This window comes from Zygotorulaspora mrakii, chromosome 5 (assembly GCF_013402915.1).
Source record: "Zygotorulaspora mrakii chromosome 5, complete sequence".
Classification (NCBI taxonomy): domain Eukaryota; kingdom Fungi; phylum Ascomycota; class Saccharomycetes; order Saccharomycetales; family Saccharomycetaceae; genus Zygotorulaspora; species Zygotorulaspora mrakii.
In genome coordinates this window covers 515,733-541,579 of record NC_050723.1, presented here as the reverse complement: position 1 = coordinate 541,579, position 25,847 = coordinate 515,733, and the positions used below count along the sequence as shown (strand labels likewise).

Sequence of the window (25,847 nt, the reverse complement as noted above, 5' to 3'; positions counted from 1 at the left end):
GAACTACCATCAATGTAAATCAAATAGAGAAATAAAATAGATTGTAAATTTGTAAGATTTTTGAACATTTTCTCTAGGTTATTCCGAGAGCTCATACAAGTAGTGATTAGTAGTACGGTTTAAGTAGACTTTACATGTATTTGTGAATGCAAAAGAAATATTCTACTTTTCTCAGTGCATTATATTATGTAGGTGAAATGACTAGTTTACGAAACAAAAAATGTGATCCAATAAACCTGTGATTTTTAATTTCGATTGATTATACTTTTCAGGTGCATTAAGTTTACTCAATGCCGAAAACCGGTTTTAGTTTTTTCAACAATAACCAGTCAGCCCTGGAAACTTGATCTCTAAATGCTTTATCTTTCAAAGTATCAATGGACCTTCTGGAGATCATTGAATATAGTGTATCAGTCTCGTCGACATGGCGGCCCCAAATAGGCTGTTGGCCTGATGGATCTTCCAAACGCATAGCGACACCAGCCGCTGTCTGACCCTTTTTAACTTCATTGAAAGGCTGGTGGTTTATTTCCAACGAAGTGACCTTTCCTAATTGTAAGATGATCTTTTCCTTTGTCGTAGGATCCGTTCTTACGGCACATATTGGTGTGCCAACACGAACGGTACCATCGATGACATCAACACCGATAATCATTGGAGCACGTTTGTTGATAATTTGCAACGTTTGCAAAGCACATGGGAAAATGGCGTAATCCATAAAGTCTTTACGACGTTCCTCCAGTAGCCTTTCTTGGTAGGCTGTGAAAGAGTCGAACAAATGATAAATGATATCGGCATTGAAAATTTTAATGTTTTCCTGTTCGGCATATTGCTCAGCTTCTTTGTCAATTTTAACATCAAAGCAAAGCATAACAGCAAATTCAGGAGCTTTTTCCAACATCGCACCTGCCTTCATAACATCACGTTTATATACAGGGCCTAAACCAATAGACATCACTGGAATTTTCATATCTTTCAAAAAGTCCAATAACGCTTCTAGAGAACCTAAAGTTGAAGCTTGGACGACAACACCTCTACCGGAGGTGTCAACGGAATCCAGAAGACCAGTCAAATCATCCATAACGTCATCCATGAGGTCTTCCTCGTCATCATCAGGACCAACAACCAATAATCTTGAACCAGAAACAGCTTTTTCCAAGTCGTTGGCTGCAATTTTGACACCAAGCGCAGCTTTTACTTCTTTGTGATGCACATAATCGGATTTCAAACGTAGTTCACGTAGTGGCTGTGGTGTAAGAAGAGCTCTAATATTCGTTACTATAGGACCATTTAGACCGCACAGGACAATACGATCTCCTTCTCTTAGATAACCGTTGGATAAAATAACATCAATGGTGGTACCGAAACCCTCGACAACTTTAACTTCAAGAATTGTAGCTTCCACATGCGACAAATACATCAACTGTTTCGACATCCTCTTCTGTGTTAGTTCAAGTAATAACCACAACAGATCTGGTACACCTTCACCGGTGACAGCAGATGTTGGGACAATCGAAACATATTTGGACATATTTTTGTTCTGGAAATATAGTTCAGAATTCAAACCTTGTTCAGCCAAAGCCACCTTAATGGTTTCAAACCTTTTTTCGAACTCATCTTTCACTGATCTTGGTTGTTGCTCAAATGAATCTCTAAAGGAGTTGTTTGGAATGGATTTCCAGTCATACAATCTATCGATTTTGTTCAACGCCACAATGAACGGAGCCTTTCTATCTCTTAGTAATCTAATAGATTCTAAAGTCTGCTGTTCCAAACCGTGCATGATATCGATAACAAGAATGGCAATGTTACAAAGTGAAGAGCCTCTCGAACGTAAGTTGGTAAACGATTCGTGACCAGGTGTATCAATGACTAGTAACCCAGGAACGTCAAACGTCTGTTTTTCGTATTTAGTCATTGTAATCGTTTTTTGCTTGATGGCATCGATAGGAAAGTAAGTGGCACCAATTTGTTGGGTGATACCACCAGCCTCACCACCTTGAACATTAGTTTGTCTAATTTTATCCAGCAATTTGGTCTTACCAGTATCAACATGACCCAAGATACAACAGATTGGTGAACGTAAATCCTTTTCGCCTGAAGAAGCCGGGGACTTTTTTGAAACGCTGTGGGCAGAAACTTCGGTAACAATCGATCTTACGTTTTCAACTGTCTTTAGCGACTCTTGTTCTTGCTCTTCTTCATTTTCTTCTACTGTGGAACCTATATCTTGCTCGGCAGATTCCTTAACAGCTTCTTTTTCATCTTCATCTTCATCATTAAGAGCCAAGTTCTCCCAATCATCCATCAAAGTATCCTCTTCTTCTTCATCAGATTTTTCTGCTTTTACTGATTCGGAAACTAGCGGAGTAGATACCTCGGACTCGTGCTCATCAGTAGTCTTCTTCTTCTTTTTTCCGTACACGATTTTCTTGGATTTTGCAGTTTCATTGGTATTAGATATTTTGTTCAAACCAGCCACTTTGACATTCCCTGAAGCAAGTAATGCAGCACGTCTTCTCTCCAATAGTTTTTTTTCTTCCTTTTGTTTCTTGGATAGAAGTTTTCCTTCAGCTTTCAGTTTTTCTTTTTTGAGTCTCTCTTTTTCTTTCTTTGCTTGTCTTGATTCTTCCAATTCTTTTAGAACCTTTTCAGCTTTGTCTTGTTCTTCCCTCTCTAGACGCTCTTCTTCTTCTCTAGCAAGACGCTCTTCTTCTTCCAATTGCTTCTTGAGTTCCAATTGACGTTTCAAAGCTGCAATACCAGCTGGAACTTTTTTACCAGGCTTTTTGGAAGCCTTTTTCGTATCAGCTGGCTCATTGGAACCGTCCTTCTTGGCATCCTTCTCTGCAGCAATCTTTTCAGCATTTTGTTTATTGAGCTCCTTATTCTTCTCCTTCTGAGCCTGCTGCTGAGCTTTCTTCTTTTGAGCCTCCTCTTTCTTCCTTTGCTTTTCCGCCTCCTTCTTCTCCTTTTCCTTCTCCTTCTTCGACTTCAAAACAGGCTTATTTGCGCCATTCTCAGCTTTGTCGTCATCGTTTCTTTGAACAGATTTCTTCTTCGATTTTTTCAAAGTGGACATGAAATCGGCTTCAATGACTTCAGTTTCACCATCTTCTGGGGCAGCAGAGCCTTCTTGCGACTCCACAGGAGACTCTGAAGTTGAATCAAGTGGTTGTTCACTCTGAGGCACATCTTCCTCGAAGTCCTCGTCCCAGTAGTTTTGTTGATTCTTTTTACTCTTTTTCGCCATTTCTTCTTGCGGTTTGTTTATCCTTACCTTGAGTATATTTTAACAATCAGTCCTTCAAGTTATGATTCCATGCAATACACTCTTGTATAATCGTATCTCAAAATTTTCTTGTTGAAAGTCCTTCAAACTGACAAGAAACGTCGTCTTAAGTCCGCGACTATTTAACAATGGAGTATCCTAACCAAAATACATCCACTGGATTTAGTTATAAACCAGTTCAATGTTTGCTACCTATGTACCTAATTTTCAAAGCAATTCTTTCACCTAATACATGTTCTTTTAAGCGGTTCGGTCTACCTGATAGATCATCGGTGGATTTCGAAAATTTTTCACATCACCTCGAACGCTAATCACTCGTAACGTTTGTCATTTTTTTTTCTGAAAATAATACCGAATTTTGGAATCGATGAGATTAAAAGCTGTATAAGATGAAATATCAAGAGTATTATAGAGCCAGGATAGTACTTGAGTAAGAGTGTGTAAGATGTCTACAACAGTGGAAAAGATTAAGGCTGTCGAAGATGAGATGGCCCGTACTCAAAAGAACAAAGCTACCTCTTTCCATTTGGGTCAGTTGAAGGCAAAATTGGCGAAGCTTAGAAGGGAATTACTAACCAGTTCACAAGCTAGCAGCGGTGGTGCTGGTATTGGATTTGATGTTGCAAGAACAGGTGTTGCAAGTGTTGGATTTGTTGGGTTCCCATCTGTTGGGAAGTCCACACTACTTTCCAAATTAACAGGTACTGAATCAGAAGTAGCAGAATATGAATTCACCACTTTAGTTACGGTTCCAGGTGTCATTCGTTATAAGGGAGCTAAGATTCAGATGCTTGATTTACCAGGTATTATTGATGGTGCCAAGGACGGCCGTGGTCGTGGTAAACAAGTTATTGCGGTGGCCAGAACTTGTAATATGTTATTCATAGTCCTGGACGTTAACAAACCGTTGCATCACAAACAGATCATAGAAAAGGAATTGGAGGGTGTTGGAATTCGATTGAACAAGACTCCGCCAGACATTCTGATAAAAAAGAAGGAAAAGGGTGGTATTTCAATTACCAATACCGTACCATTAACTCACTTAGACAATGATGGGATACGGGCCGTAATGAGTGAATATAGAATTAACAGTGCAGAACTTGCATTTAGATGCGATGCCACAGTAGACGATCTTATTGATGTTCTCGAAGCATCGACTAGACGGTATATGCCTGCAATTTATGTGCTTAATAAAGTTGACGCACTATCCATAGAAGAGTTAGAATTGCTATACAGAATTCCAAACGCTGTTCCTATATCGTCTGGGAAAGAGTGGAATTTGGATGATCTTCTCCAGCTAATGTGGGACAGATTGAATTTGGTTCGTGTATATACAAAACCAAAGGGTCAAATGCCGGATTTTTCAGATCCAATTGTGCTGAGATCCGATCGTTGTTCTGTCAGGGATTTCTGTAACCAAATTCACAAATCTTTAGTAGACGATTTTAGAAATGCATTGGTATATGGATCTAGTGTTAAGCATCAGCCGCAATACGTCGGTTTAAGTCATATCTTGGAGGATGAGGATGTCGTCACCATTTTGAAGAAATAATAGAGATGCTTGTTTATACTACAGGTACACGATATTATGTATATATATAGTTCTTCATTTTTCGATCCGAAAATGCCGCCACTGGGTTGATAACAAGATTTTCACAAGTCCACTTTCCCAATCTCGTAAACCTTTCTTCTAATGGCCCTGTTTTGACCTTTTGCATCGAGCAACAGTATTGCCGCTATTTCCCACCTTAATATCTGATTCATCCATTGAATCAATCCTTTTTCTGAATTTCTGCGTTCCTGGGCTTTGTTCACAATTGCCACTATTTTTTCTAATCGACTCATAAAAATCCATCAACCCGTGCAGCCAAAACGTTTGTTCGTCCTTGATGTCATTAATTGTAGGTCGCAGAGATTTGACAAATTTGTATGATTCATTCAGTTTTATGTATGTGTTTCTGACAAGAACCTGAGACATTAGGAAACTTGTCAACTCTTCATCATTGCCATTTTGAGAGAATATGAATGTGCTTGCATTTGGGTTTACCATTTGGAAAACTGTCAGCAGATCATTAAATATTTTGAATCTTTCGCTACCGGTAACGTCTTCAGTGAATACGCTACCATTTTGATAGATGCCTTGCAAGCTATCAATGAAGGGTCGCTCGAAAACACAATTTTCAGGTTGAGGTGTAAGACATCTATTTGATTCCTGTGGCAGGAATGAAGGTGACGATTCCATGAGTATCTTATCGATAACTGTTCTCAGCAGTAACGAATTGTGGTTTTGATAGTTCGCGATATCGGTTGTGACTGGAACACTAGTAGTGTTGAGCGATGAATCAAAATTTATCATCAGCGCGTCATCACTATTACTAGTTAGATTAACCAGTCTTTGGGTGGGTATACCAATGCAAATAAAGAATTTAATCTGATTGTCATGTAAAAATTTGTGTCTTGACAAAACGTTGAAGGGCCCAAAAAAAACGTTTCTTGACAATTGTTGCGGTTTCAGCTGCTCCGAAGGTCCCGCAAGGTAATAATTATTATGCAATTCCATTGCGCCCGCTAGCTTTTTATCCTCATGTGTATTGCAGGTGTCACAAGTAATGAAGATGAAATTTCTTAAAAGTTATAGATTTATTGAAAAAATATTTTTCAAATCGCGCGCCAGAGAAGACAAAAGTGTCAGTTCCATCAATCATATCATCAAAATTTATCATCATCGTAATATCGTACATAAAAGGTATTCTAAAAAATGTCGTATAAAAGCTTGCGTCTTAACATGCATGCGTGTGTGTAATAGTCTATCATTAATATAACTGCGAAGCGCAGTTCTGCGTGTTGCTAGTTTTTCTTCAAGGATTCAAGTTCGTTTTTGAGCCGTTGAACCTCCATTTCATAAAGTCTTTCGCTATTTTGCAAATAAAGGATATAGTCAACCGCTTTCTCCAAGATCATACTTTTGTTCAACTTGGTCGAAGAGGCCGCGAGCTCCGACGCGATCGGAGTCGTCGTCCCAGTGCTTGTAGCAGTGCTTGTCGTTGAATCGTTGAGCAATTCGTCCTTCGCTCTCTTTGCAGAGTCGCCGATTTCGAACGCTGTTTGCTCGCTGGCAACCCATGGAATGATCTGCTGCAATTTCGCAATCTTGGTGTTGATGTTGATTCTATAGCGTTTTTCGATCTTGTTGTGCGCTTGTTTCTGATGTGACGTGAGTCTCTTTCTGGGAGCTCTTTTCTTCTTAAGGGTCTGGCCCTGAGCCTGCGCTTGGTCCTGATCCTGCTCTTGCTCTTGATCCTGCTCTTGCTCCTGCTCTTGCTCTTGCTCTTGCTCTTGCTCTTGTCCCACCTGGCCCTGTGGCATTCCCTTCCCCAGGTTGAACTCCTCGTGCTGCTGTTCCTTTTTCACTTCCACGGGCAGGAAATCGTTCGTCGGCGAGTTGGAATAAGAGGACGGATCTGTGAAAACGTCGCCAAACATGCTTGCACCGTCGGAGCCCGCGCCGCTGACCTGCGCTACACCGCTCGTACCAGCGAGCATGTCGGCATCGATCAACGATGGCTCACCGTGGCCCGCTGTGACCTGTGCTGTCCCCGTCACCGCAGCTGCTGCTCCCGCGCTGCCGATCGGCGACCCCATCGAACTGCTCGACGCAGACGAGATAATATTCTCCAGCGGCTCAAACCACGACCATGACGAAGAGTCCAGGTTCGAAACGACTTCCGGCTCAAATTGCTTGTTGGCCACTATAACTGAATTCATATAACTACCTACCAGAGAACGAACAAATCGTACCTACTAATGCACACCCTACAGTGTCGAATCAGATTACTAAGAAAACACAAGAACAAACAAGATCACACGAACATTAAATTAACCACTTGCCAAAGTAATCTTCCTAGCGAGGGAATCAACTGATCCTGTTAGCATATATATATCTTGCAACAGCCCACATGCGAGCCGGCTTGCGACCCAGTTGGGAAACCATTCGATAAACCAGAACGCTATGTCCACCTCATTGCCAGTTGCATTCCTATTGCTACATTTTCTAACCCATTGGCTACCGCCCGATCTGCGGAATCATCATAGCTTAGCCGTGTGCACAATAGAAAAGGCCAACGAACCGGGCAAACATTCCGAACGAGCTGCTGCACAAAACCGACTTTAGATGCACCACCGTGCCCGAAATAGGCTCAAAAATGGGCTCAAAAATGGGCTCAACGTGGACGGACGAAAAGTGGTGAGACATATTGGCACGCGACACAAATCAACGCAACGCAGCGCAGCCAGCGCAGCAAGCGCGGTGTAGCGCGGTGCAGCGCAACGCAAAAGAAACGTGCCGCCAAAAGGAACGAATCGAACGAATCGAACGAAAAGAACAAAAAGAAGCGTCGGTCTCGTTCTTCGAACAATGGAACGTGCAGGCTTGCGGTGGACGGGCGGCGCGGTGTTGGGGTGTTTGTGTTCGGGAGCGCAGCTCGTAACGCCGTCGGACCGCGGTGCAGGGGTGCCCGCTGGAGCAACGGTGCGGTGTTTGGTGCGGTAATTTCAGACGTCTGCGAAGTGGTTCGATTTTTGGGGCCCTGTGAAACAGCGGCGCGCAGACCGGCGGCAGGCAGGACGGAGCGGGGTGTCCGGGTGACTCTGGACGGGTAACCTGCGAGTGTGTCACGTGCGGAGCTGAGGCAGGGTAACAGGGTGCTCGCCAGGCGAGCCTGGACGCAACCCAGGGGCAGAACAGAGCAAGCCAAAGTCAAGGATTTGCAGATTAGCCGCCGAAGTGGTGACCATAAGGACAGGCACCGGGACCCACGCGCGCATGGAGGACAGTGTGTTGAGCCAGCTCAGTGATGACTCGCTGCTGGAGTATATCGCGGATCTTTCGCAGTCGCAGTCGCAGCTGGATGCCGCAGACTACACAAGGGAGCAGTATTTCAGAGAGAAGTCAGCCAGACAACAACAACAGGATCGCGCACTGCAGGAGGAGAACAAGCAGAATGGTGTGCCGCAGATCTTCGGGGGATGTGCAGTGTACATCAACGGGTACACGAAGCCGGGGCGGCTGCAACTGCATGAGACGCTGGTCCGGCACGGCGGCAAGTTCATCCACTACCTGTCATCCAAGCGAAAGGCAACGCACATCGTGGCCACGAACATGCCGCTCAAGAAACGCAAGGAGTTTGCAAACTACAAGGTTGTCACGCCCGAGTGGATCGTTGAGTCGGTGAAGGCGGGCAAGCTTCTCCCGTGGCAGTCGTTCGCACATGCCTGGGATGACAAGCAGCCGAAAATCGCCGTGACAAACTGCAACGATCCAAACTTTCTGAACAATTTTTTCCAGAACTCGAGGCTGCATCATCTGTCCAATTGGAAGTCAAATCTGCGGCAAAACGTCCTGCAACTGAACGATTCCTTTCGTGTCCCGAAGAAAAAAGACAGTTTGACAGTCTTCCATATAGACTTTGACTGTTTTTTCGCTTCGGTTGCAGCTCTGGATTTCCCGAACTTGGACATTGACAGCGATCCTATAGTCGTTTGTCATGGCACTCATAACTCGGATATTTCCAGTTGTAATTATGCAGCAAGAAAATATGGTATCAAAAATGGTATGTGGGTTTCCGACGCTAAAGGTTTTCTACCGCAAGGTGTCACATTGAACTGTCTGCCCTACAATTTTGAAAAAATTGAGGCAAAATCTGCTGAGTTTTACAGTATTCTGAGGAAAAATGATTTTATCAAGTTTGATGAGATTTTGCCAATTTCCATAGATGAGAGCATTTGTGTCAAGATTTCACAGAGCAGTGAGACGCCAAATTTGAGAGATATATGTCAAAATTTAAGAAATGAAATCTACAAGTCGACAAATTGTACCGTAAGCATCGGTTGCTCTGATACATTAATTATGTCAAGATTAAACTTGAAAAGAGCAAAACCGAAGAGCTCTTTTATCCTCTTTCACAAAGATGTTGATGACACATTTCTATCCAATGTTAAGTTATCAGATATTCCCGGCGTAGGTTCATCAACTATCTCAAAAATAAATGCTCTTAATAATCAAGAACCAATTCTCGAAAATGTTCTCCAATTGAAAAAGGTGATCAACGCAAATAAAAGTTTCATTGGTTCCATGACAGCCACTGTTGGTAATAAACTTACCAAAAAAATCTTGCTATCACTCGATGGAAAAGATGATGATGAATCATTAAAGATGATATATGAACCAATAAATTTTTTTGAAAGAAAATCTTTATCTATTGATATCAATTGGGGAATTAGATTCAATTCCATTCATGAAGTTGATGCCTTTATTGATATCTGTACAAAATATTTGGTTGAAAAATTAAATGAACTCAAGAAGAAGACATCGCAAATAAATCTTAAACTACTGAAGCGAGCTCCAAATGCTCCTATTGAACCAGAGAAATACTTGGGTTGTGGTAAGTGTGACTCAATGAATAGAAATAGTAAATTAGGCATACCATCAAACGAATTTGGTTTTCTAACAACAGAAATTAAGCACAATTATAGATGCGTATCTTGTCCGCCGAATGAACTTCGAGGTATTTCTATACAATTTATTAAGTTGGTTGATGTGCCTTCTACAAAGGACGATATTTCAAAAAGATTCATTAATTTTGAGACTTTTCAAAATTTGCCTAACGATGTTAAACCAGGTTTTGTAAATGAATTGAAAAAGAGGAAAATTCAAATCAAAGAACCAAAGGTTAATAAATACCAAGAGAGTTTTCTAAATGAAATACCAACACAATTAAGGAATGAAATAAAAAAAGATCTCATCATAAATGAAAAAATTAAAAATAGTGAAATTGATAGAATCTATGCTAAACAGGTTCAAAGGCAAAATTCGTTAATGAATTCAAAAAATCATTTACTAGGAAATAGTAATGAAAGCATATTTGAATCCATTAAATTTCAAAATGAAACGAGTTTTAAAAAAATCTGTTCCAAGATAATAGCTTGGGTTGATTTTACAGTTAAAGATAATGGACCGCATCCCAAGGATTTAGAATTATTTGAAAACTATTTAGATAAACTGTCAGATTCAAATAGAGTTCCTCTGATTTTAAGGATCTCAAAACTAATTTCAAATGAACTAAACTTGAAGTCGTTGAAATATTCAAACGAAAATGGCTTTCAAATATGGGAGCAACAGTTGATTAAGACAATAATACCCAAATTAATGAAAAATAAGCACACTTTTCAGACTGTCAGAAAATTAGACTTGGAATTTGACTTGTAAAAATACCAGTTCTTTCTTAACGATTGAGCTTTTAAACTAAAGAAAAAAATTTACTTCACTATAAAAAAAAAGTTTCATAAAATATATATATTCGTTTAAGTTTAAAAAATCATTTAAACAATGGTAACACGTAGAGTGTTGGAGTGACCAACACCTGGTTTCAAACCTTGAATGGTAACAATAGTTTCACCATCCTTCAAGAAACCGAATTCCTTAGCCTTGGAAATACCGAAGTTCAAACGAGCTTCGACGTCATCGGACCAGTCAGATTTAACATCTTGTTCGTAGACGAATGGGAAAACACCTCTGTACAAGTGAGAGAATCTAGCAGCTCTTGGGTTTCTGGTAACCAAGATAATTGGACAGTTTGGTCTGTACTTAGAGACTAATCTTGGGGTGTTACCAGAAGTAGACAAGACAATGATAGCCTTGGCATTTTGTTCAAAGACAGCAGCAACGGAAGCAGCAGCAATGGTTTCGCTGGTAGAAGTTGGCTTTGGAGTAGAGTTTCTCAAGTCATCGTAGTTTGGTAGGTATGCGATGGCTTGTTCAGCAATCAAAGCAGTGTCAGCCATAGTGGTAACAGCGTTAATTGGGTAGTTACCCTTTGCGGTTTCACCGGACAACATAACACAGTCAGCACCATCCAAGATAGCGTTACCGACATCAGAAACTTCGGCTCTGGTTGGTCTTGGGTTGTAAGTCATAGATTCCAACATTTGGGTGGCACAAATAACTGGCTTACCAGCTAAGTTACTCTTGGCAATCAATTTCTTCTGAACAGCCAAAACTTCTGGAGCTGGGATTTCGATACCTAAATCACCTCTGGCAACCATAACGGCATCAGTAACCTTCAAGATTTCGTCGAAGTTGTTAACACCTTGTTGGTTTTCGATCTTGACAACAATCTTGATATCAGCACCATCTTTACCCAAGACTTCTCTGATAGTCAAAACATCTTGAGCAGTTCTGATGAAAGAAGCGAAGACCATGTGGACACCGTTCTTGACACCGAATCTCAAATCAGCTTTGTCCTTTTCGGATAAAGCTGGTAAATCGACATCGGTACCTGGTAAGTTAACACCCTTGTGAGAACAGATCTTACCAGCGTTCATGGCCTTGACCTTCAAGTTCTTGTCATCAATGACTTCCAAGACTTCGAAAGACAAAACACCGTCATCAACGTAGATGATTTTACCCTTGCTGATAACCTTGGTGATGTTTTTGTAGTCAACGAACATGACTTTGTCATCACAAGCCTTGGCGTATTTGTCATCAGTAGAGAAGATCATTTCATGGTTTGGTGGGATTGGGTAGTCGACCTCGTTGGTAGTGGTACCGGTTCTGATTTCTGGACCCTTGGTATCCAAAGCAATAGCCAATGGTCTACCTGGGTATAGTTCTTCAGATTTTCTAGCGTTGTCAACAACAGATTGGTGGTATTCGTAAGAACCGTGAGAGAAGTTCATACGAACAATGTTCAAACCAGCTTTTCTCAAAGCAACCAAAGTTTCTGGGTTGTTGGTCTTTGGACCAATAGTACCAATGATGGAAGTTCTTCTAAGTTGAGCACCTGGAGTAGTTTCCAATTGAGTCAACCAACCTAATCTAGAAGCCATTGTGTATAATCTGTTGTATAGTACTTTTGTGAGATAATAGACTTATTATTCTCTGGCAAAATTTAATAAGTAAGAATCAAAAGAGAAAGATAGAATTTGATAACTAGCCAAGCTAACAAGAAATTTTTTTTACCCTCGCATTCATCGCTGGATATATATATCACACCTTCTTCCAATATTCAATTTCTTTTCCACGCACAGCGGAATAAATAATCATCACCATGATCATTTATTCATATTGGAATTCACACGATCTATACATCTTCCAGTCGTAACATGGGCCCATGCGACAATAACTGTTGGAAAGAACAGCAAATGTCCACTATCATCCTACGTCTTGATTTCGGCCGCCAAATAGGTGTACCTACCTACCGAAAAGAAAATTCCTTCCCTTTCTACCTGCTGATAATTAAACGACACTGAACATATTCAGCCATAGCTGCCACCGCTCTGCACCACTGCCACTGCTGCTACTACCACTATCATCCTTGTCATCGCTACTGCCACTATCTAGGTACATTCATCGTCACCTTGTCGCGGATTAAGATTATGCGTTTTGATGATTTTTCAAATCAGCATCCACTAATTCCTTTGTTGTTTAATGGATGCCGTAAAGATGTCATGGTATTTAGTGGAATTTCGGCAAATTCCACTATTTTTCTCACCTGGGTTCCGAATTTTGCATTGCATCATTACCCGTGCCGATATCAGAGGAGGTTCCTGTTCTCATAGTGACAAAGGCAAATGACAGAAAGGATTGCCACAGGCGAATGACGGCTGAGATTGCGACGCAAATCATTAGTGTCGCAGTAAAGCCAACAGAGATGAAGTCAATCGCCAAATTAATTAATATGTTTACTTCGCTATGTGACGATCAAAGAAGAGTCGCTGCACTTCTAAGGTGGCTAAGAAGGCCAGTCGATTAAGACGATTTGAAAATGAGTTTGGACACCGCATGTACCCACATTACCGCTGAAACGTCTCGTGTTCGTCTCACTGCCAATTGAAATCGTGTGCAGTCAAGAGTACTCACTCCCCTGTGTGATGGAATTTTTGTTTTTGAGAGTGCACATGATATTCACGTGGTTAAGTCTCGTAGGAAATTTCATTGATATGGATTTACAAATGGCCTGTTTGGCATACATATGTCGAAGATTACGATAAAGATGTAGGATTCTGCCCAATGAATATGCTTGTGGAGCTCCCTTTTGTCTCGTCATCTCCCTAATGAGCATTGATTCTCCGGAAAATGAGCCAAATGGCATTTTATCGCAGTCAATTAGCACGTTGCAGGCATATCTTGACGAGAATATATGTACGATAACTGATGAGAATTTCGACAAGTTGTCATCAGTTATTAACGAGTTCGAGCAAGACCCATCCTTACTCATATTCAGTAGCAATGGGGAGAATAGGCTATATCACTATGTCGAATGCTTGACGCTCGACTTGGAACTTGCAGATAGTAAGGGTATACTCCTACGTTCCAAAGTATTTTACAACATGTCAAAGCTAGTTACGTGGAAAAGAATAGTGACCTATCTTCCAACTACGATCTATCAATTGCCACACTTGTTGGCACTTCTACCAGAAGTAGCTACTAGAGGCGAGGAAAGCTGGTACATATCCTACATGATACTATCATGGATTTACACTGTGGTGTTGTCACCATTCAAGCTGGAGAAATCCTGCAATGAAATATACCATATTACAGCACAATATGAAACATTTCAATCTTTGAAACCTATCGTGAGCCGTATCCATTCTCAGCTGCTCATAAAGAACTCTGAACTTTTCAATAGCATGAAAGATGAGCTGGATCCACTTACAATGAATTATCTCTTGAAATCTGCATCTGCGAAGCACCTGTTTGATCCGGAACTGGTTGTCAAAATTTGCAAGAAATATCTTGAAGATTCGAGTTCTGGTACGCTAATGAATTTGAAATTATTGCCAAAGCTATTCAAAATGAGCGCTCTTTCAGAAAACTGGGCCTTGATGGAAGACATCATATCATGGTTTTTATCCAACATGAATAACAACTTCACACGTTTCAGATTCAAGTTAGCGCACTCCTTTGCTGAGATAATTCGCTGTTTGATCAGCGAACTACATGAAGAGGGAGCTGCAAAAGAGATCATCGATGCTCGTGTTGAGGATTCAGTCAAACTGCTTAGTTCCCCCTCATCCTGGGACTTGTTGGACTCAGATTTTTTGCACACGAATCTTTTAGTCATTGCAGAGCTATCAGGTGTCATAACTAAGCATTGGCCAGAAATGAGTAAGCGCATCTCTGATCATATTATCCCACAGGCAAGCAAATTTCAGCAATTGAGACTTAATAGTATAAAAGGCTCACAGATAAAGGATGCTTCAAATTTCATCTGTTGGTCAGTAGCGAGATCCAACAGAAATGGTGAAGTTCTCGACAGGAAAGTTATGACTAATATATATTTGAACTTACTGATGTGCTCCATATTTGATCGTGATCTAATGGTGCGAAGATCGGCAAATGCTGCTTTGCAGGAGGTTCTGGGAAGATACATATCACCCATGAAAATTTTGGACAATCGGACTGTTTTACGAATCATTGAACTGCCAATAATAAATTTAGCAGCATCATACTCCGAAAATGTTTTGAATGTTTATGAAATACTTTTAAGAACGAATTCATCTGAATACTTTTTGTCATACTTTGCTGATTGGGTAGTTGATTATAATTTGCTAGCAAATCATGATCTGCTTGTTGTTAGATTGACAATTGAGGCCCTGTTTCAGCTATTATCGAAATATTCGCGGTCTGCTGACGGTCGTGTCACAGCTAAACTTCGTTCGTCTATAAATTGTGCAATTGAATTCAGAAAGCCATTAACATCAATAAAGCTTCTGTCACTTCTTATAATGTTGTGTGATAAAGATATTGATGTTTCCTTGGCGTCGCATTCCAATATGGACAAGCTGTATGAGATCTATGTTTCAACTTTGAAATTCAGTCATAACCAAATAAAAACTAATCTATTTGGATTTTCAGTCATGTTGAAATACTGGATACTTACTATAGAGAAATTTGGAACGTTTACTATGAACGAAAAAAAAAGTGAGCTGTTTTTCCGTATCATGCGTGTCATACCGGATGAAGATAACCAAATGGCAATTTTTGTCCCTCTTGTTAAGCAGTTCGTTCTCAGAATAAGTGCAGATGGTCAAGTTTGGAGAAGTTCTGGTGATAAAACAAAGTTCTGGTCAAAATTTGAAAGTTATGTTCGCATCAACAATACATTGATTTCTTCAGCTCTGCCAGAATTAACACCGACGAGATTTTTAAAAATTTTCTATGCCGTACTTCCTTCACTAGATTGCGCAAGAAAATCGCAGGTGATTGATTCATTAGCTGACCGTTTACCTGTCGTTGTAACATATGATCACAGCGTACTAACTACTATTGCTGGTCTACTAAATGATTATACAATTACCCAACAAGGTGATGTTGGTCGCTATGTTCGTATAAGTTCAGCAAAGCTAGTTGCACAAAATATAGAGTTATTTTCTGGAAGGCAAAATGAACATTTGCGGAAAGTGATTATTCTTAGCTTGATGCGACTTTCCGCAGAGCAAGTCAAAGATCTGAAGGTGATTTGCTTTGACATTTTATGCAGGCTGTTTGATTATGATATTGAAATTAACAAAAAGAAAATAAACTCACAATTGCTTGAATTCCAACACTTGATATTTAAAGGACATTGCACAGAATTTTGGCAAGGATATCTTCTATCTGGCGGTGCTATCCATTTTTCTGATGCTGAGGTTACAAGTTTGATTGATGATTTCTTGAAACACTATTATTTCGTTCTAGAAGAGCAAGACAGACTAGACTTGTGCAACTGTTTGATACGAGTAATTCCATCAGCAAAGGATATCATTGAATTTCAGCAGGATGAAAATAGAAATGGAAAGACAATATCAACAAGACAAGATATTTTAAAGACGGCAATTTCTCATTTGACATTTTGGTTGAGAATAATGGAATCTGGAATTGAAATTGATTCAAGATTTAATTTTGAGGGTGTGTATGCAAAGCTTTATAATCTGCATCTGCTAGACAATCATCTCTTGAGGATAAGCGTCATAAAACTATTTCCACATCTAATTACTTCCAGCTGCCCTTCAGCGCCTACGGAAAATAGCGGATTGACAGATTCGATCATCAAACGACTTTTAATGCTACTGCAGAGGGAGTGCCTATCTAGCGGGGAAAAATCACCGGTTTTGCGGAATACAATTTTTGAAGCTCTGGCACAGATATATCTTCACTTCAATGCGGAGTCTCATCTAGCAAAGATACGAACTGCTAGTACGACAAAGCAAGGTGTAATGCAGCTGTCAGAATCAGAAATGCTTATATAGAAGAGCAATCACATGGGCTGTTTTCGGTCTAGCATGTATCTCGTTAAATTGCGCAACCTTTCACTCATAGCTATATCCGATGAGGTAGAGTACACTGAAAACCCCTGGTGCGTATTTGAAACGGAGCTCTCCTCCACTTTTTTCCACGACTGTAATACATTTATATCTAATTTCGGAAAATAAGCGTCCCCGAAAATATCTTTCAGGGTATCGGTATCAATATTTGAGTCTTTCACTGATGATTGCTGCGTGAACCAGTTTTCCAACTTTTTTATTATCTTTAGAGATCTGTTGTCACCTCTGATAAGCGCTAAATTATCCCTTATTAGTGACTCGATTTGAGGCGGGAGACACCAGATAAGTTCTTTTCCCTCGGTGCGATAAAACGTTGCACCCAGTTTCCGAATACAATGGTACAAGAAGTGATATATCGCCGGATAGTTAGCTCCAGAAAGACAGGACTTCATCATATAGTAAAAATCGTTAGCATTGAATTCGAATGGCAGTTGCCTTTCATGAAGTAAGAAGTTGAATAAAAAGTTTGCTGAAAGGACGGAGGAGCCACTGTTAGACATTGCTTTGAATAGAACATGAAAATTGGAGCACTTTGCTTGGCCCAACAGCTTGTGTGTATTCAAAAACACCTCTGCAAGATTCATTTCGTATATCATATGCTCTAAAATTGATACTAGAAACCCTAGATTTTTATTAGCTCCCAAGTATAAGAGAACCGAGTGCAGCGAAAACGCCTTCAGGGACTCGTTTGCATCTATTGGCATGATTTCTTTATTTAAGAATGTGACCCAATCTTGAATCTTCGGGCCAATCGACGATAACTTGAACTGCAAAAAATCCAAATCTTGCTCTTGCGAGAATAGATCAATTTTCACATCATACAAGCCGTCGATGAATCGTTTCCAATCCAATTGGGACTCGAAGGTCTTCCAGGGCATCAAAACGCTTGAATAGCTTGGGTAACATTGCTGAAGTGTAATGAGCACTTCAATGGCAGCAGTTCGTTCACTCAACTCTCGCAGTATTGTGTAATCATGAGTACTCATCTCGTATTTCCAGTCAGCTGATAGCTTTTTCAAGAGGCTGCAGCAGATATTTTCCCCTCCTTTCGAAATACTTGACAGCATCAAGCTGAAAAATACTGGAAAAAAGTCTGCCACTTCTTCTTCGTCCAAGTGAATCGCGTCGGGACCCATTATCTTTTGCTCCAGGAAATTAAAGGCCCTAAACGTTTGTGAGGACTGCTGGTAAAAAGTCAATTCCGCTAGAACTTTCAAACCTTGCCTTTTCTCTGGTATTCGTTTCAATGTCTCAAGTAAATGGCTGATCGAGCCACTTTTGGTGGTCAAAAATATACAGTTTTTGTAGAACTTTGTCGTTTGCCTTAAGTTAGAAATGGATTTAGATTTCATCAAAAAATCGTACCGCGACATAAACTCAAAGGTGAATTTAGTGATGGTATCAATGTCCAAAGGAGTCTGTTTCGCCGCGAACATTCTATTAAGCATCGTAGAAAGCTCGTGAAAGAATTCTAAAGGCATGTGATTGCTAGCCGTTACTGTATATCCATTAGTAGAAAACCATTTGATATCTGAACATTTTATTCTGCTCATAAGCGCAAAGTACATTGAGATACTGTCATTTGATCTCAGCCTTTGTAAGGTCCTTAGCACTATCGGGAGGGAAAGAACCACTTTTGAATTATATGTATCCTTCCTTTTTGGATCCCTAATAGCTTCTTGGAGCCATGCATCGGTTAAAGATTGATTTTTGGCCTCCTTCACCAGAGGCTTGTTCCATTTCATATAATCATCATGTTTTCGGCTAATATATGTCTCTCGCAGAAGTACTTCGGCAGCTATCTTTCCTAGTGCAGAGGATAAAACGACTTGTCTCATGCTCCCTCTAACTCCTATCGAATGTAGAAATCCAATATGCTGCTCCACCAACACACACTCAAAAGACTCTTTAGGTTAAAGAATGTCATTATCGAGCGAGCCGTGGTGATTTCGGCACTTCGCATCATATTCAACGTTCTTGGACGCTCTTTAAAATTTCAACGAAATAAATAATATGGAGATGTAAACTGATGAATGACTAAGATACAATCCACCTTGCTGCACAGCAAAGAAGTTTATATTTACTACTCAATTCAGATCGATGCAATCAATCAAACTGTTAAGCTAAATGAAATAAGTTTGCTCATGTCAGGGATATCTTGAAAAGACATAGGCACATAATTCATGATCCAGTAGAAGGAATCATATTTCGTTCCTTCTTTTTTTCTTATTAAGCAAGGAGTGGTCCACAACAACACTTTTAGGCAATTTTCTCTTCCAGCTAGGTTCTAACACCGTCGTGGCAATGTCGAGAATCGGTTTTTCAGACGTTTTCAAAATTTTTTTGAAATATATCTTTTCCAGCTGATCGTGATGTTTCAAGATCCATGGATGCGCTAAACTCTGTCTGCTATCCAGTCTTTTATTGACATCAATTTCAAGTAGCTTTTGAACGAAACTTTTGGCAGCATCAGCCACCGTATTCCATTGTTTTGCCGTAAAGGTTAATTTACCTATTTTAGTGCTTTGGATAATACTTCTCTCCGTTCCATCGCCATAAAATGGCGAGATCCCTGTCAGCATTATGTGTGTTATAACTCCTAAGGACCACAAATCGCATTTCCTATCATAGCCATTCTGTACCAAAGTGGCAGCACGAGAGAAGGATTGGTATGCTTTCCTATCGGCTTTGAAGCCTACCTCGGGCGCACAGTACTCAGGAGTCCCAACCACTGTATGCATTCTTGACTTTGCTGTTGATAAGTCCTTGGCAATTCCAAAGTCTGCTAGAATAATTCTAGTGCAAGGTTCAGGCGAACATAGCAAAATGTTATCAAGTTTCAAATCTCGATGAACTATTCCTTGGTTATGAAGGTATTTGAGTGCATGCAAAATTTGGTAAACAATTATCAAAGCCTCAGCCTCTGGAATTGAACTCAAGCAATCACCTTTAGCCAAATAAGAGAATAGATCGCCGCCTGGGATTAAATCCTGGAAAATATATAAGTTGTCATTAATATCGCAGTACGTGTGATGAACTTTGATAATGTTTGGCTATGAAAGTTGGTGATAACGAAAAGTTAGTAAAACTGATTAGTCCATCAAGTTTTGTTTATGTGTTCTGGGATGACATACATGATTCAATTTCAATAGTATTTTCGCTTCCTTATTCAGCTTGTTCGGCCTAAGTTTAATGATTTTGACAGCGTAATTCTCAGGATACAGTTTTGGCAGCTCTTTGACTGTACTGATATTTTCTCTTTTTTTGTAGGCCACAAGTACATGGCCAAAAGTTCCGTTCCCAATCACTCTAGAAGTAACTTCCCACTGCTGTACTTTCTTTTCAAACCCAAACTGTTCAATTAATTCATCGCTTTCTGCCTTTTTGTTAGTACAAAACCGGAACGTAACTTGGTTTTCGTCTTGCAAGTCGATTTTGTCTCCATCTGTAAGCAGGTACGCTACATCTCTCTTCAATAATGAGCCGTTCAAGTACGTCCCATTTAGTGAGCAATCCTTCACGTAACACATGGGTAAACTATCCTCTTCGAATAAAACAGCCCAAAAGACACAGTGAATAGACGATATTGCCGGATCATGGCAAACGAAGTCGCACTCCTGCTCATTTCTTCCAAGCTTAAGCAAGTTATGTCTTGATATTTCAAGTCTTCTGCCGTAGCCGCCGAGGTTCTCTGGGGACTCATCTGTATCTAAAAGCTCATTCGGCCTTCTAAGGAGTTCCAAAAAGCCCTGCACAGCTGAAGACATCAACGTTTGTTAGTCAAAATATTAGGTACGTAGTTCTTCTCGGGAACACTAGTCTGTTTTTTTGTCTAAAACAAAGGAATCTTGTTCAAATATTGCCGCCGATCGCGTTACACCTTAATTACAATCACAATTGAAAAACAAAAACTTCAGGTAGAAGCTCGATCAAGTGGGAAGAAAATGGGATAAACAATGTCTAGTACTTCCTCTTGAGACTTGTTTTTGTAAATTTTTCACATCACCATACTCTATTGCGTTTTTTATGTTATGAAGAAGGTTTCAATTTTTGAATGCAAGAAGAGTGATGAAAACAATTATTTTTAAAGATGCAAATAGTAAAAAATAATATGTCATAAGAAAACGGAATCACTAATAAAGAGGGTGTTAATAAAGTTCTAAAGAAGCAATTGAATATAATTACAATTAATCCACTCTTTCCCACTTAAGTCACGTGTAAGGTCTTTTCAACGTGGAGGAGCGGGTTATGTTCTTCAATAAAGGATACAACAAGACGTGTGACAGTGAGCACAAAAAAACCACTTCTGCATGGACCTTGCTAAGACTTTTCGACAGGTGTTGTGACTGACTGAAGTTTTGGGGATAGCTTCATAATAATATTTAGGCGTGTCTTCTTTCCATGTCGGAGCCAGAAACTCCCTTACATGCGGAGGCCAATCAAGAGCTAGATATCAATACCGTTAATGAGCTAGAAATTCGAGATATCGAAGGATTGGATTTGAATCCTGATTTAGATGACACAGAAACTGGAGAGAGTACCAAATTCGATTTAAATACGGCTATTGAACCCCAAAAAAGGAATCGCGCTGATGAGGAGGAAGGCGAGAATATGTTTGATGACTATGATGACTTCAAGCCCCAGATCAATATATCTTCACCTTTTGCATCAAACACGAAGTTGAATAACCTTCAAAACCATCACCAAATAGATAACGATGGCCCTCTGGAGAAGAATAGGCGTCTTTCTTTGTCGCAACAGTCTAAATTTATTGCGTATTGTGATGAAAAATTGCTGAATATTCAGAGAAAATTCGTGCAATCTCGCGGTCTTAACCCTCAGAATGGATACTCTGGTTTGTTACTTCTTTTGGTGGATTTCAAGTCTCTTATTGATTTCATTTGGTATTCCATCGAGGGCCGACCTAATACCGACTACCTATTAACAGAAGACCCATTGGAGACATCACAGGAGCAATATTTCGGGCGTGAATCCACGTATTTTGGACAGAGCGCTTATTTAATCAGAATTGCAGATGATTTGCTCGATTACACGGAAAAATTCGAAATGAAGTCAATAACACTAGACAAACAAATTGCAACTCTATCAAAGCTTTTCAAACTACTGTTTATACTGGACAGTATATTTTCTCGACTTATCGATGGCGCTGTGCCTGGGAGAGTGAAAATGAGTGTAACTGATTCGGTGCGGCTAACGAGCATCGCTGAACGCACGAGACTAAAATTACCATGGTTTTTTGAGAATCAAGATATCCATGGTTACCACTACGAAGTAAGCAAAATTTATGAGGAAACTTTAGAAAGATGTGCTAAATAAATGACAATGGTGACCATTGTTATCGTTTTCAAAAGCCCAGAGTGTATACCTAAATTAATATGTAATGACAGAGAGTGGATAGTTTAGCGAAATATCTCAATTTATTCCTCATTTGAAGTTGTTTGAAGTGGAGGCTGTGGGGTAGATGTCACTCGAAAGTACTGTGCAGCATCTCGTTGATCCTCCGGTATTTCAGATTGTTGCTGTAGCTGTTGTTGATGCTGATGTTGTAGCTGTTGTTGATTTTGAACAGCAATCACGGAGACTCCTTTGTAAGAACTCAAATCTAGAATGACAGTGACATCCTTGGTAATTTTCGCCAGAGAAGCCAAGTTTGGTCTAATTTCATTTAAAGCAGGCATATCAGTCATGACAATTTTGGTACTGGCAAGAATAGAAATGATAGATTTGAGAAATGCATTTATACTCTCCCATGTTTTCACTTTCTCTCCAGTGGTGAAATATTTTTCCGAGATTTCCAGGTCTGACATCAGAAGTTGTAACCGTTCATTCAGAATTTTTGACAGTTCCATTGCTTGACAACAAGTGTCTGTCAAACTACGTATTTTTGTCAAAAGCGAATCTGTAAGTTCCTGCTGTCCAGTGGTGCTAGCAAGGGCCGCTTTAGATATCTCTGAGGTCAATTGATCGTACACTACATTAACCATAATAATTACAGTTCTCAGTGTTTGATATAGTTGAACATCCACATTAGTACCACCTCCAGACGGTGAACCGGATTCGGAATCTGTTCCGCCATCACGAGTGTTCACTTGAAAGCCTTCGCTAGATTTCTGAGCTCTCGGAGAATTACCGTGATGTTGTCTTGGAGACTGTTCACCATGCTTGAAGTCAAAGGAGAGCTGGGAAATGGATGACACCGTGGAAGAACCTTGGGGAGGTGTCGTGGCTCGCGGGCTTATTTGAGAAAGTAGAGTATGTGGCGGAGATGTGGTGTGTAGGCTAGGCGAAATGATGCTTGAAGGATAGCCTGCGACGTTACTGCCATTTCCATGACTAGCTTCATTTGAAGAAGGGCCTGCTGTTGATATACTCAAACCGTTTGGTGGCGCTCTAGACTGGAGCGTGTTGCTGCGCGTTCTTGGAAGGTATGCGGCCCCAGCGACTTGTGCTCCTGTGGAATTGCCACCTGACGAAGGGCGCACGATGGCCGATTGCCCACGAGCTCTTTGTTTTTTTCTAGATAACTTGGCTTCTTCAGCGTCAATGTAGCACCAAGCATTATAAATCTCAGTATAAGAACATAGCAATGTCATATAAAACATTCTTATGAAACAAAGATCATCAGCTTCAAAAAAAGATTTGAAATTTTTTCTTAATTGACCGATGATATTTTTGAATATCGATATGATTGTAATGCAAAGCTTAATTAATGCTCCATCGTGAGATTTATCTTCGTTTTCAGCCTGTTCTAATACTTCGACAAGATCATCGATATGTGATCTTACAGAATATAAAAGTGACACGACACTAACAGCAACGGATTTTTCTTTGCAAAATGATGCTATTTTTCTAATGTTTTGCTGGCATTCTGTAAAGCTGAAAAGTAACTTACGACACGCGATTAATAGTTCATCGTGAGATACTTTATGTTGCTCATGATTGGCAGATTCCTCTGGAAGGACTGACAATCTTTTGAAATAGTCATTAAATTTTGAATGGTTGTATAGATCATTATTATTGGAGGCATTCTCATTATTCGAGAAAGCTGTATCGGTATCATTGCCCGAATTCGGAGCAGTATAAGAAACGGGCGAGGATGTAATTGAAACTCCACGATCAGAATCTACTGGCGATGTTGTGCTAATAAAACCCATCCTTTTAGCTGCTTTTGAGATACGTGTATCATCGGAGACATTAAACGGTCTAGAGGGTAAGGGATGATTCAGCAAGTATCTTCGGAGTGCTATTGCCCAGTATTCTTCTTTGACTATATTCGCAGCAATAGGTGTATATGTTCGTACTAGCTCTAACTCTTCATTAGGGATGGGGTTACCGACAATCTCAAGAACACGAAGGTTTTCAAGTTTCACAATAGGACTTAGATCCCATATTGATGCCACATTATTATTTTTCAGTGAGAGAACTTTTAGCTGTTGTGACCATAAACTTGAGATATCCTGTGGTAAACTTTCTATATTGTTATGTGAGAGATCCAAAATTTCAAGCTTTGGACATTGTAACAGGGCTGGCGGAATCTCTCTGAGAATATTACTCTCGAGATCCAAATAACGGACACTTTTAAGTAAACAAAAACTTGATGGTAGACTAATCAATAAATTCCTCCGCAGCGATAGTCGTTCGACATTCCTTAAAAGCTCCACATCTGAGTCCAAAATATTCGTCACGTTCAATCCTATAAGTTTCACGGTAGATCCGCCACCTTTTTGCTGAGACAGCTCGTTTACTATCACATCTCGCAGAGTCCTTCTGTCTTTTGAGGGCTTAGAGCCTATTGCACTTTGCAGCGACGTATGCGACGTTGAAGCAGCTATCGGAGGTTTGCTCAGCGAGGAGGTACTACTGCCTGCGTTCGTAGTAGAGGCACTACCAACGCTTGAAGTCATTGGAGGCAACAGAATATCTCCACGAGAAACAGTTACTCGACGCTAATACAGGCACTAACAGTGTGGTTTTGTCAACCCTGCAGCGCTAGGTGATCCAACTTTAAAGTGTAACTTCATCAATTTAAAGTTCAGAGCGGGTTCACGATAGGACGGGTAATTACAGAGAACAATTGCCAATATAGAATCCAAAAAAATAGCAGCTTGATGAGGAGGTGAAATCAAAAGTCAGCAAGAAGTTTATTCGCACACAAGAAACGTCTTCAGAGATTATTTGTTACTTATTAAATGGCTTGGTTTTGGGCTGACGCACCTTCAAATTCTAATATCGATGGGTCGGCGAGATCTAGCGGGAAACTAACATGCCCTGTTAGTGGGGGTAGCTCGGATCAATCTGCATGCCCTGTCATGCATGCTTCGAAAGGAAGGGATAAGTTAAATGGTGGTTCACTTTTAAATCCCTTGAATAATATGCCTGCATTTATATCTTCTAAAAAGCAACCTGGGCAGAAATTAGATTTACCTGAAGATCGGTCACTTTCTTCTATTCCTAGAGGTAGTGATGGTGTAACCAATTGGGAGTATCCTTCACCACAACAGATGTACAATGCAATGGTGAGAAAAGGGAAGATAGACCCAAATACAGGTGAAGAGATACCGGAAGATGCTGTTGAATCGATGGTTTTTGTTCACAACTTTTTGAATGAGGGCTGCTGGCAAGAGGTTTTGGAATGGGAGAAACCGTATACTGATAAGACCCATGTCGCCCCACGGCTACTCAAATTTACAGGAAGGCCAGATCAATTATCTCCCCGTGCGAGATGGTATGCTTTACTCGGAAAATTGTTCCCAAGCTACTATTCAGGAGAGCACCCTTTCGATAGACATGATTGGGTGGTCCTGAGGGCTGATCCAATGTCTGCTGATCCAGAGAATCCCGGATTTAAAAAAATCCGCTACGTTATAGATTTTTATGGTGGTCCCGATGATGAAGAAGGGTTCCCATCATTCAATTTAGATGTAAGGCCTGCTTTAGACAATTCATCAAACGCCAAGGATAGATTTATCAGATATACGAAACCCATTATTGATGAGTATTTTGGAGGAGCTAACAAATGATAGTGATCCAGCTATCCTTGGCATTATATTGTAAATATTCACAACAGGAAATGATATGCTCAGTAAGTATGTTTTCTTTCCCTTCTCTTTTTTATGGGATCCGTTTACTAATTCTTTTTCTTAGGTATTTAATTTAAATAACATTCAATATA

The 25,847-nt window shown here is 40.2% G+C and overlaps 12 protein-coding genes across 12 annotated transcripts; 5 read left to right on the top strand and 7 right to left on the bottom strand.

The window, feature by feature from the left end:
- Nucleotides 1-283: 283 nt before the first annotated feature.
- FUN12 (translation initiation factor eIF5B) lies at nucleotides 284-3,253 on the bottom strand (the record flags this gene model as incomplete). Its single annotated transcript, XM_037289003.1, has 1 exon — nucleotides 284-3,253. The coding sequence occupies one exon, from the start codon at nucleotides 3,251-3,253 to the stop codon at nucleotides 284-286; it is 2,970 nt and encodes a 989-aa protein (XP_037144898.1).
- A 484-nt stretch (nucleotides 3,254-3,737) lies between these two features.
- Nucleotides 3,738-4,844, top strand: RBG1 (GTP-binding protein RBG1; the record flags this gene model as incomplete). Its single annotated transcript, XM_037289002.1, has 1 exon — nucleotides 3,738-4,844. The coding sequence occupies one exon, from the start codon at nucleotides 3,738-3,740 to the stop codon at nucleotides 4,842-4,844; it is 1,107 nt and encodes a 368-aa protein (XP_037144897.1).
- Nucleotides 4,845-4,982: 138 nt separating this feature from the next.
- Nucleotides 4,983-5,852, bottom strand: HG535_0E02530 (uncharacterized protein; the record flags this gene model as incomplete). The annotated part of the gene is made up of 1 exon (XM_037289001.1): nucleotides 4,983-5,852. The coding sequence occupies one exon, from the start codon at nucleotides 5,850-5,852 to the stop codon at nucleotides 4,983-4,985; it is 870 nt and encodes a 289-aa protein (XP_037144896.1).
- Nucleotides 5,853-6,139: 287 nt separating this feature from the next.
- TYE7 (Tye7p) lies at nucleotides 6,140-7,057 on the bottom strand (the record flags this gene model as incomplete). The annotated part of the gene is made up of 1 exon (XM_037289000.1): nucleotides 6,140-7,057. One exon carries the CDS (start codon nucleotides 7,055-7,057, stop codon nucleotides 6,140-6,142), a length of 918 nt encoding a protein of 305 aa, XP_037144895.1.
- Nucleotides 7,058-8,114: 1,057 nt separating this feature from the next.
- Nucleotides 8,115-10,556, top strand: REV1 (deoxycytidyl transferase; the record flags this gene model as incomplete). Its single annotated transcript, XM_037288999.1, has 1 exon — nucleotides 8,115-10,556. The coding sequence occupies one exon, from the start codon at nucleotides 8,115-8,117 to the stop codon at nucleotides 10,554-10,556; it is 2,442 nt and encodes an 813-aa protein (XP_037144894.1).
- A 113-nt stretch (nucleotides 10,557-10,669) lies between these two features.
- PYK2 (pyruvate kinase PYK2) lies at nucleotides 10,670-12,175 on the bottom strand (the record flags this gene model as incomplete). The annotated part of the gene is made up of 1 exon (XM_037288998.1): nucleotides 10,670-12,175. The coding sequence occupies one exon, from the start codon at nucleotides 12,173-12,175 to the stop codon at nucleotides 10,670-10,672; it is 1,506 nt and encodes a 501-aa protein (XP_037144893.1).
- Nucleotides 12,176-13,402: 1,227 nt separating this feature from the next.
- On the top strand, nucleotides 13,403-16,579 carry CIN1 (Cin1p; the record flags this gene model as incomplete). The annotated part of the gene is made up of 1 exon (XM_037288997.1): nucleotides 13,403-16,579. The coding sequence occupies one exon, from the start codon at nucleotides 13,403-13,405 to the stop codon at nucleotides 16,577-16,579; it is 3,177 nt and encodes a 1,058-aa protein (XP_037144892.1).
- Nucleotides 16,580-16,587: 8 nt separating this feature from the next.
- Nucleotides 16,588-18,492, bottom strand: MNE1 (Mne1p; the record flags this gene model as incomplete). Its single annotated transcript, XM_037288996.1, has 1 exon — nucleotides 16,588-18,492. One exon carries the CDS (start codon nucleotides 18,490-18,492, stop codon nucleotides 16,588-16,590), a length of 1,905 nt encoding a protein of 634 aa, XP_037144891.1.
- Nucleotides 18,493-18,855: 363 nt separating this feature from the next.
- On the bottom strand, nucleotides 18,856-20,421 carry MEK1 (serine/threonine protein kinase MEK1; the record flags this gene model as incomplete). The annotated part of the gene is made up of 2 exons (XM_037288995.1): nucleotides 18,856-19,707; nucleotides 19,789-20,421. The coding sequence occupies 2 exons, from the start codon at nucleotides 20,419-20,421 to the stop codon at nucleotides 18,856-18,858; spliced, it is 1,485 nt and encodes a 494-aa protein (XP_037144890.1).
- A 634-nt stretch (nucleotides 20,422-21,055) lies between these two features.
- TFB6 (TFIIH complex subunit TFB6) lies at nucleotides 21,056-21,991 on the top strand (the record flags this gene model as incomplete). The annotated part of the gene is made up of 1 exon (XM_037288994.1): nucleotides 21,056-21,991. One exon carries the CDS (start codon nucleotides 21,056-21,058, stop codon nucleotides 21,989-21,991), a length of 936 nt encoding a protein of 311 aa, XP_037144889.1.
- A 101-nt stretch (nucleotides 21,992-22,092) lies between these two features.
- Nucleotides 22,093-24,579, bottom strand: SOG2 (Sog2p; the record flags this gene model as incomplete). Its single annotated transcript, XM_037288993.1, has 1 exon — nucleotides 22,093-24,579. One exon carries the CDS (start codon nucleotides 24,577-24,579, stop codon nucleotides 22,093-22,095), a length of 2,487 nt encoding a protein of 828 aa, XP_037144888.1.
- A 285-nt stretch (nucleotides 24,580-24,864) lies between these two features.
- Nucleotides 24,865-25,695, top strand: CYC3 (holocytochrome c synthase CYC3; the record flags this gene model as incomplete). Its single annotated transcript, XM_037288992.1, has 1 exon — nucleotides 24,865-25,695. The coding sequence occupies one exon, from the start codon at nucleotides 24,865-24,867 to the stop codon at nucleotides 25,693-25,695; it is 831 nt and encodes a 276-aa protein (XP_037144887.1).
- Between the last annotated feature and the right edge of the window lie 152 nt (nucleotides 25,696-25,847).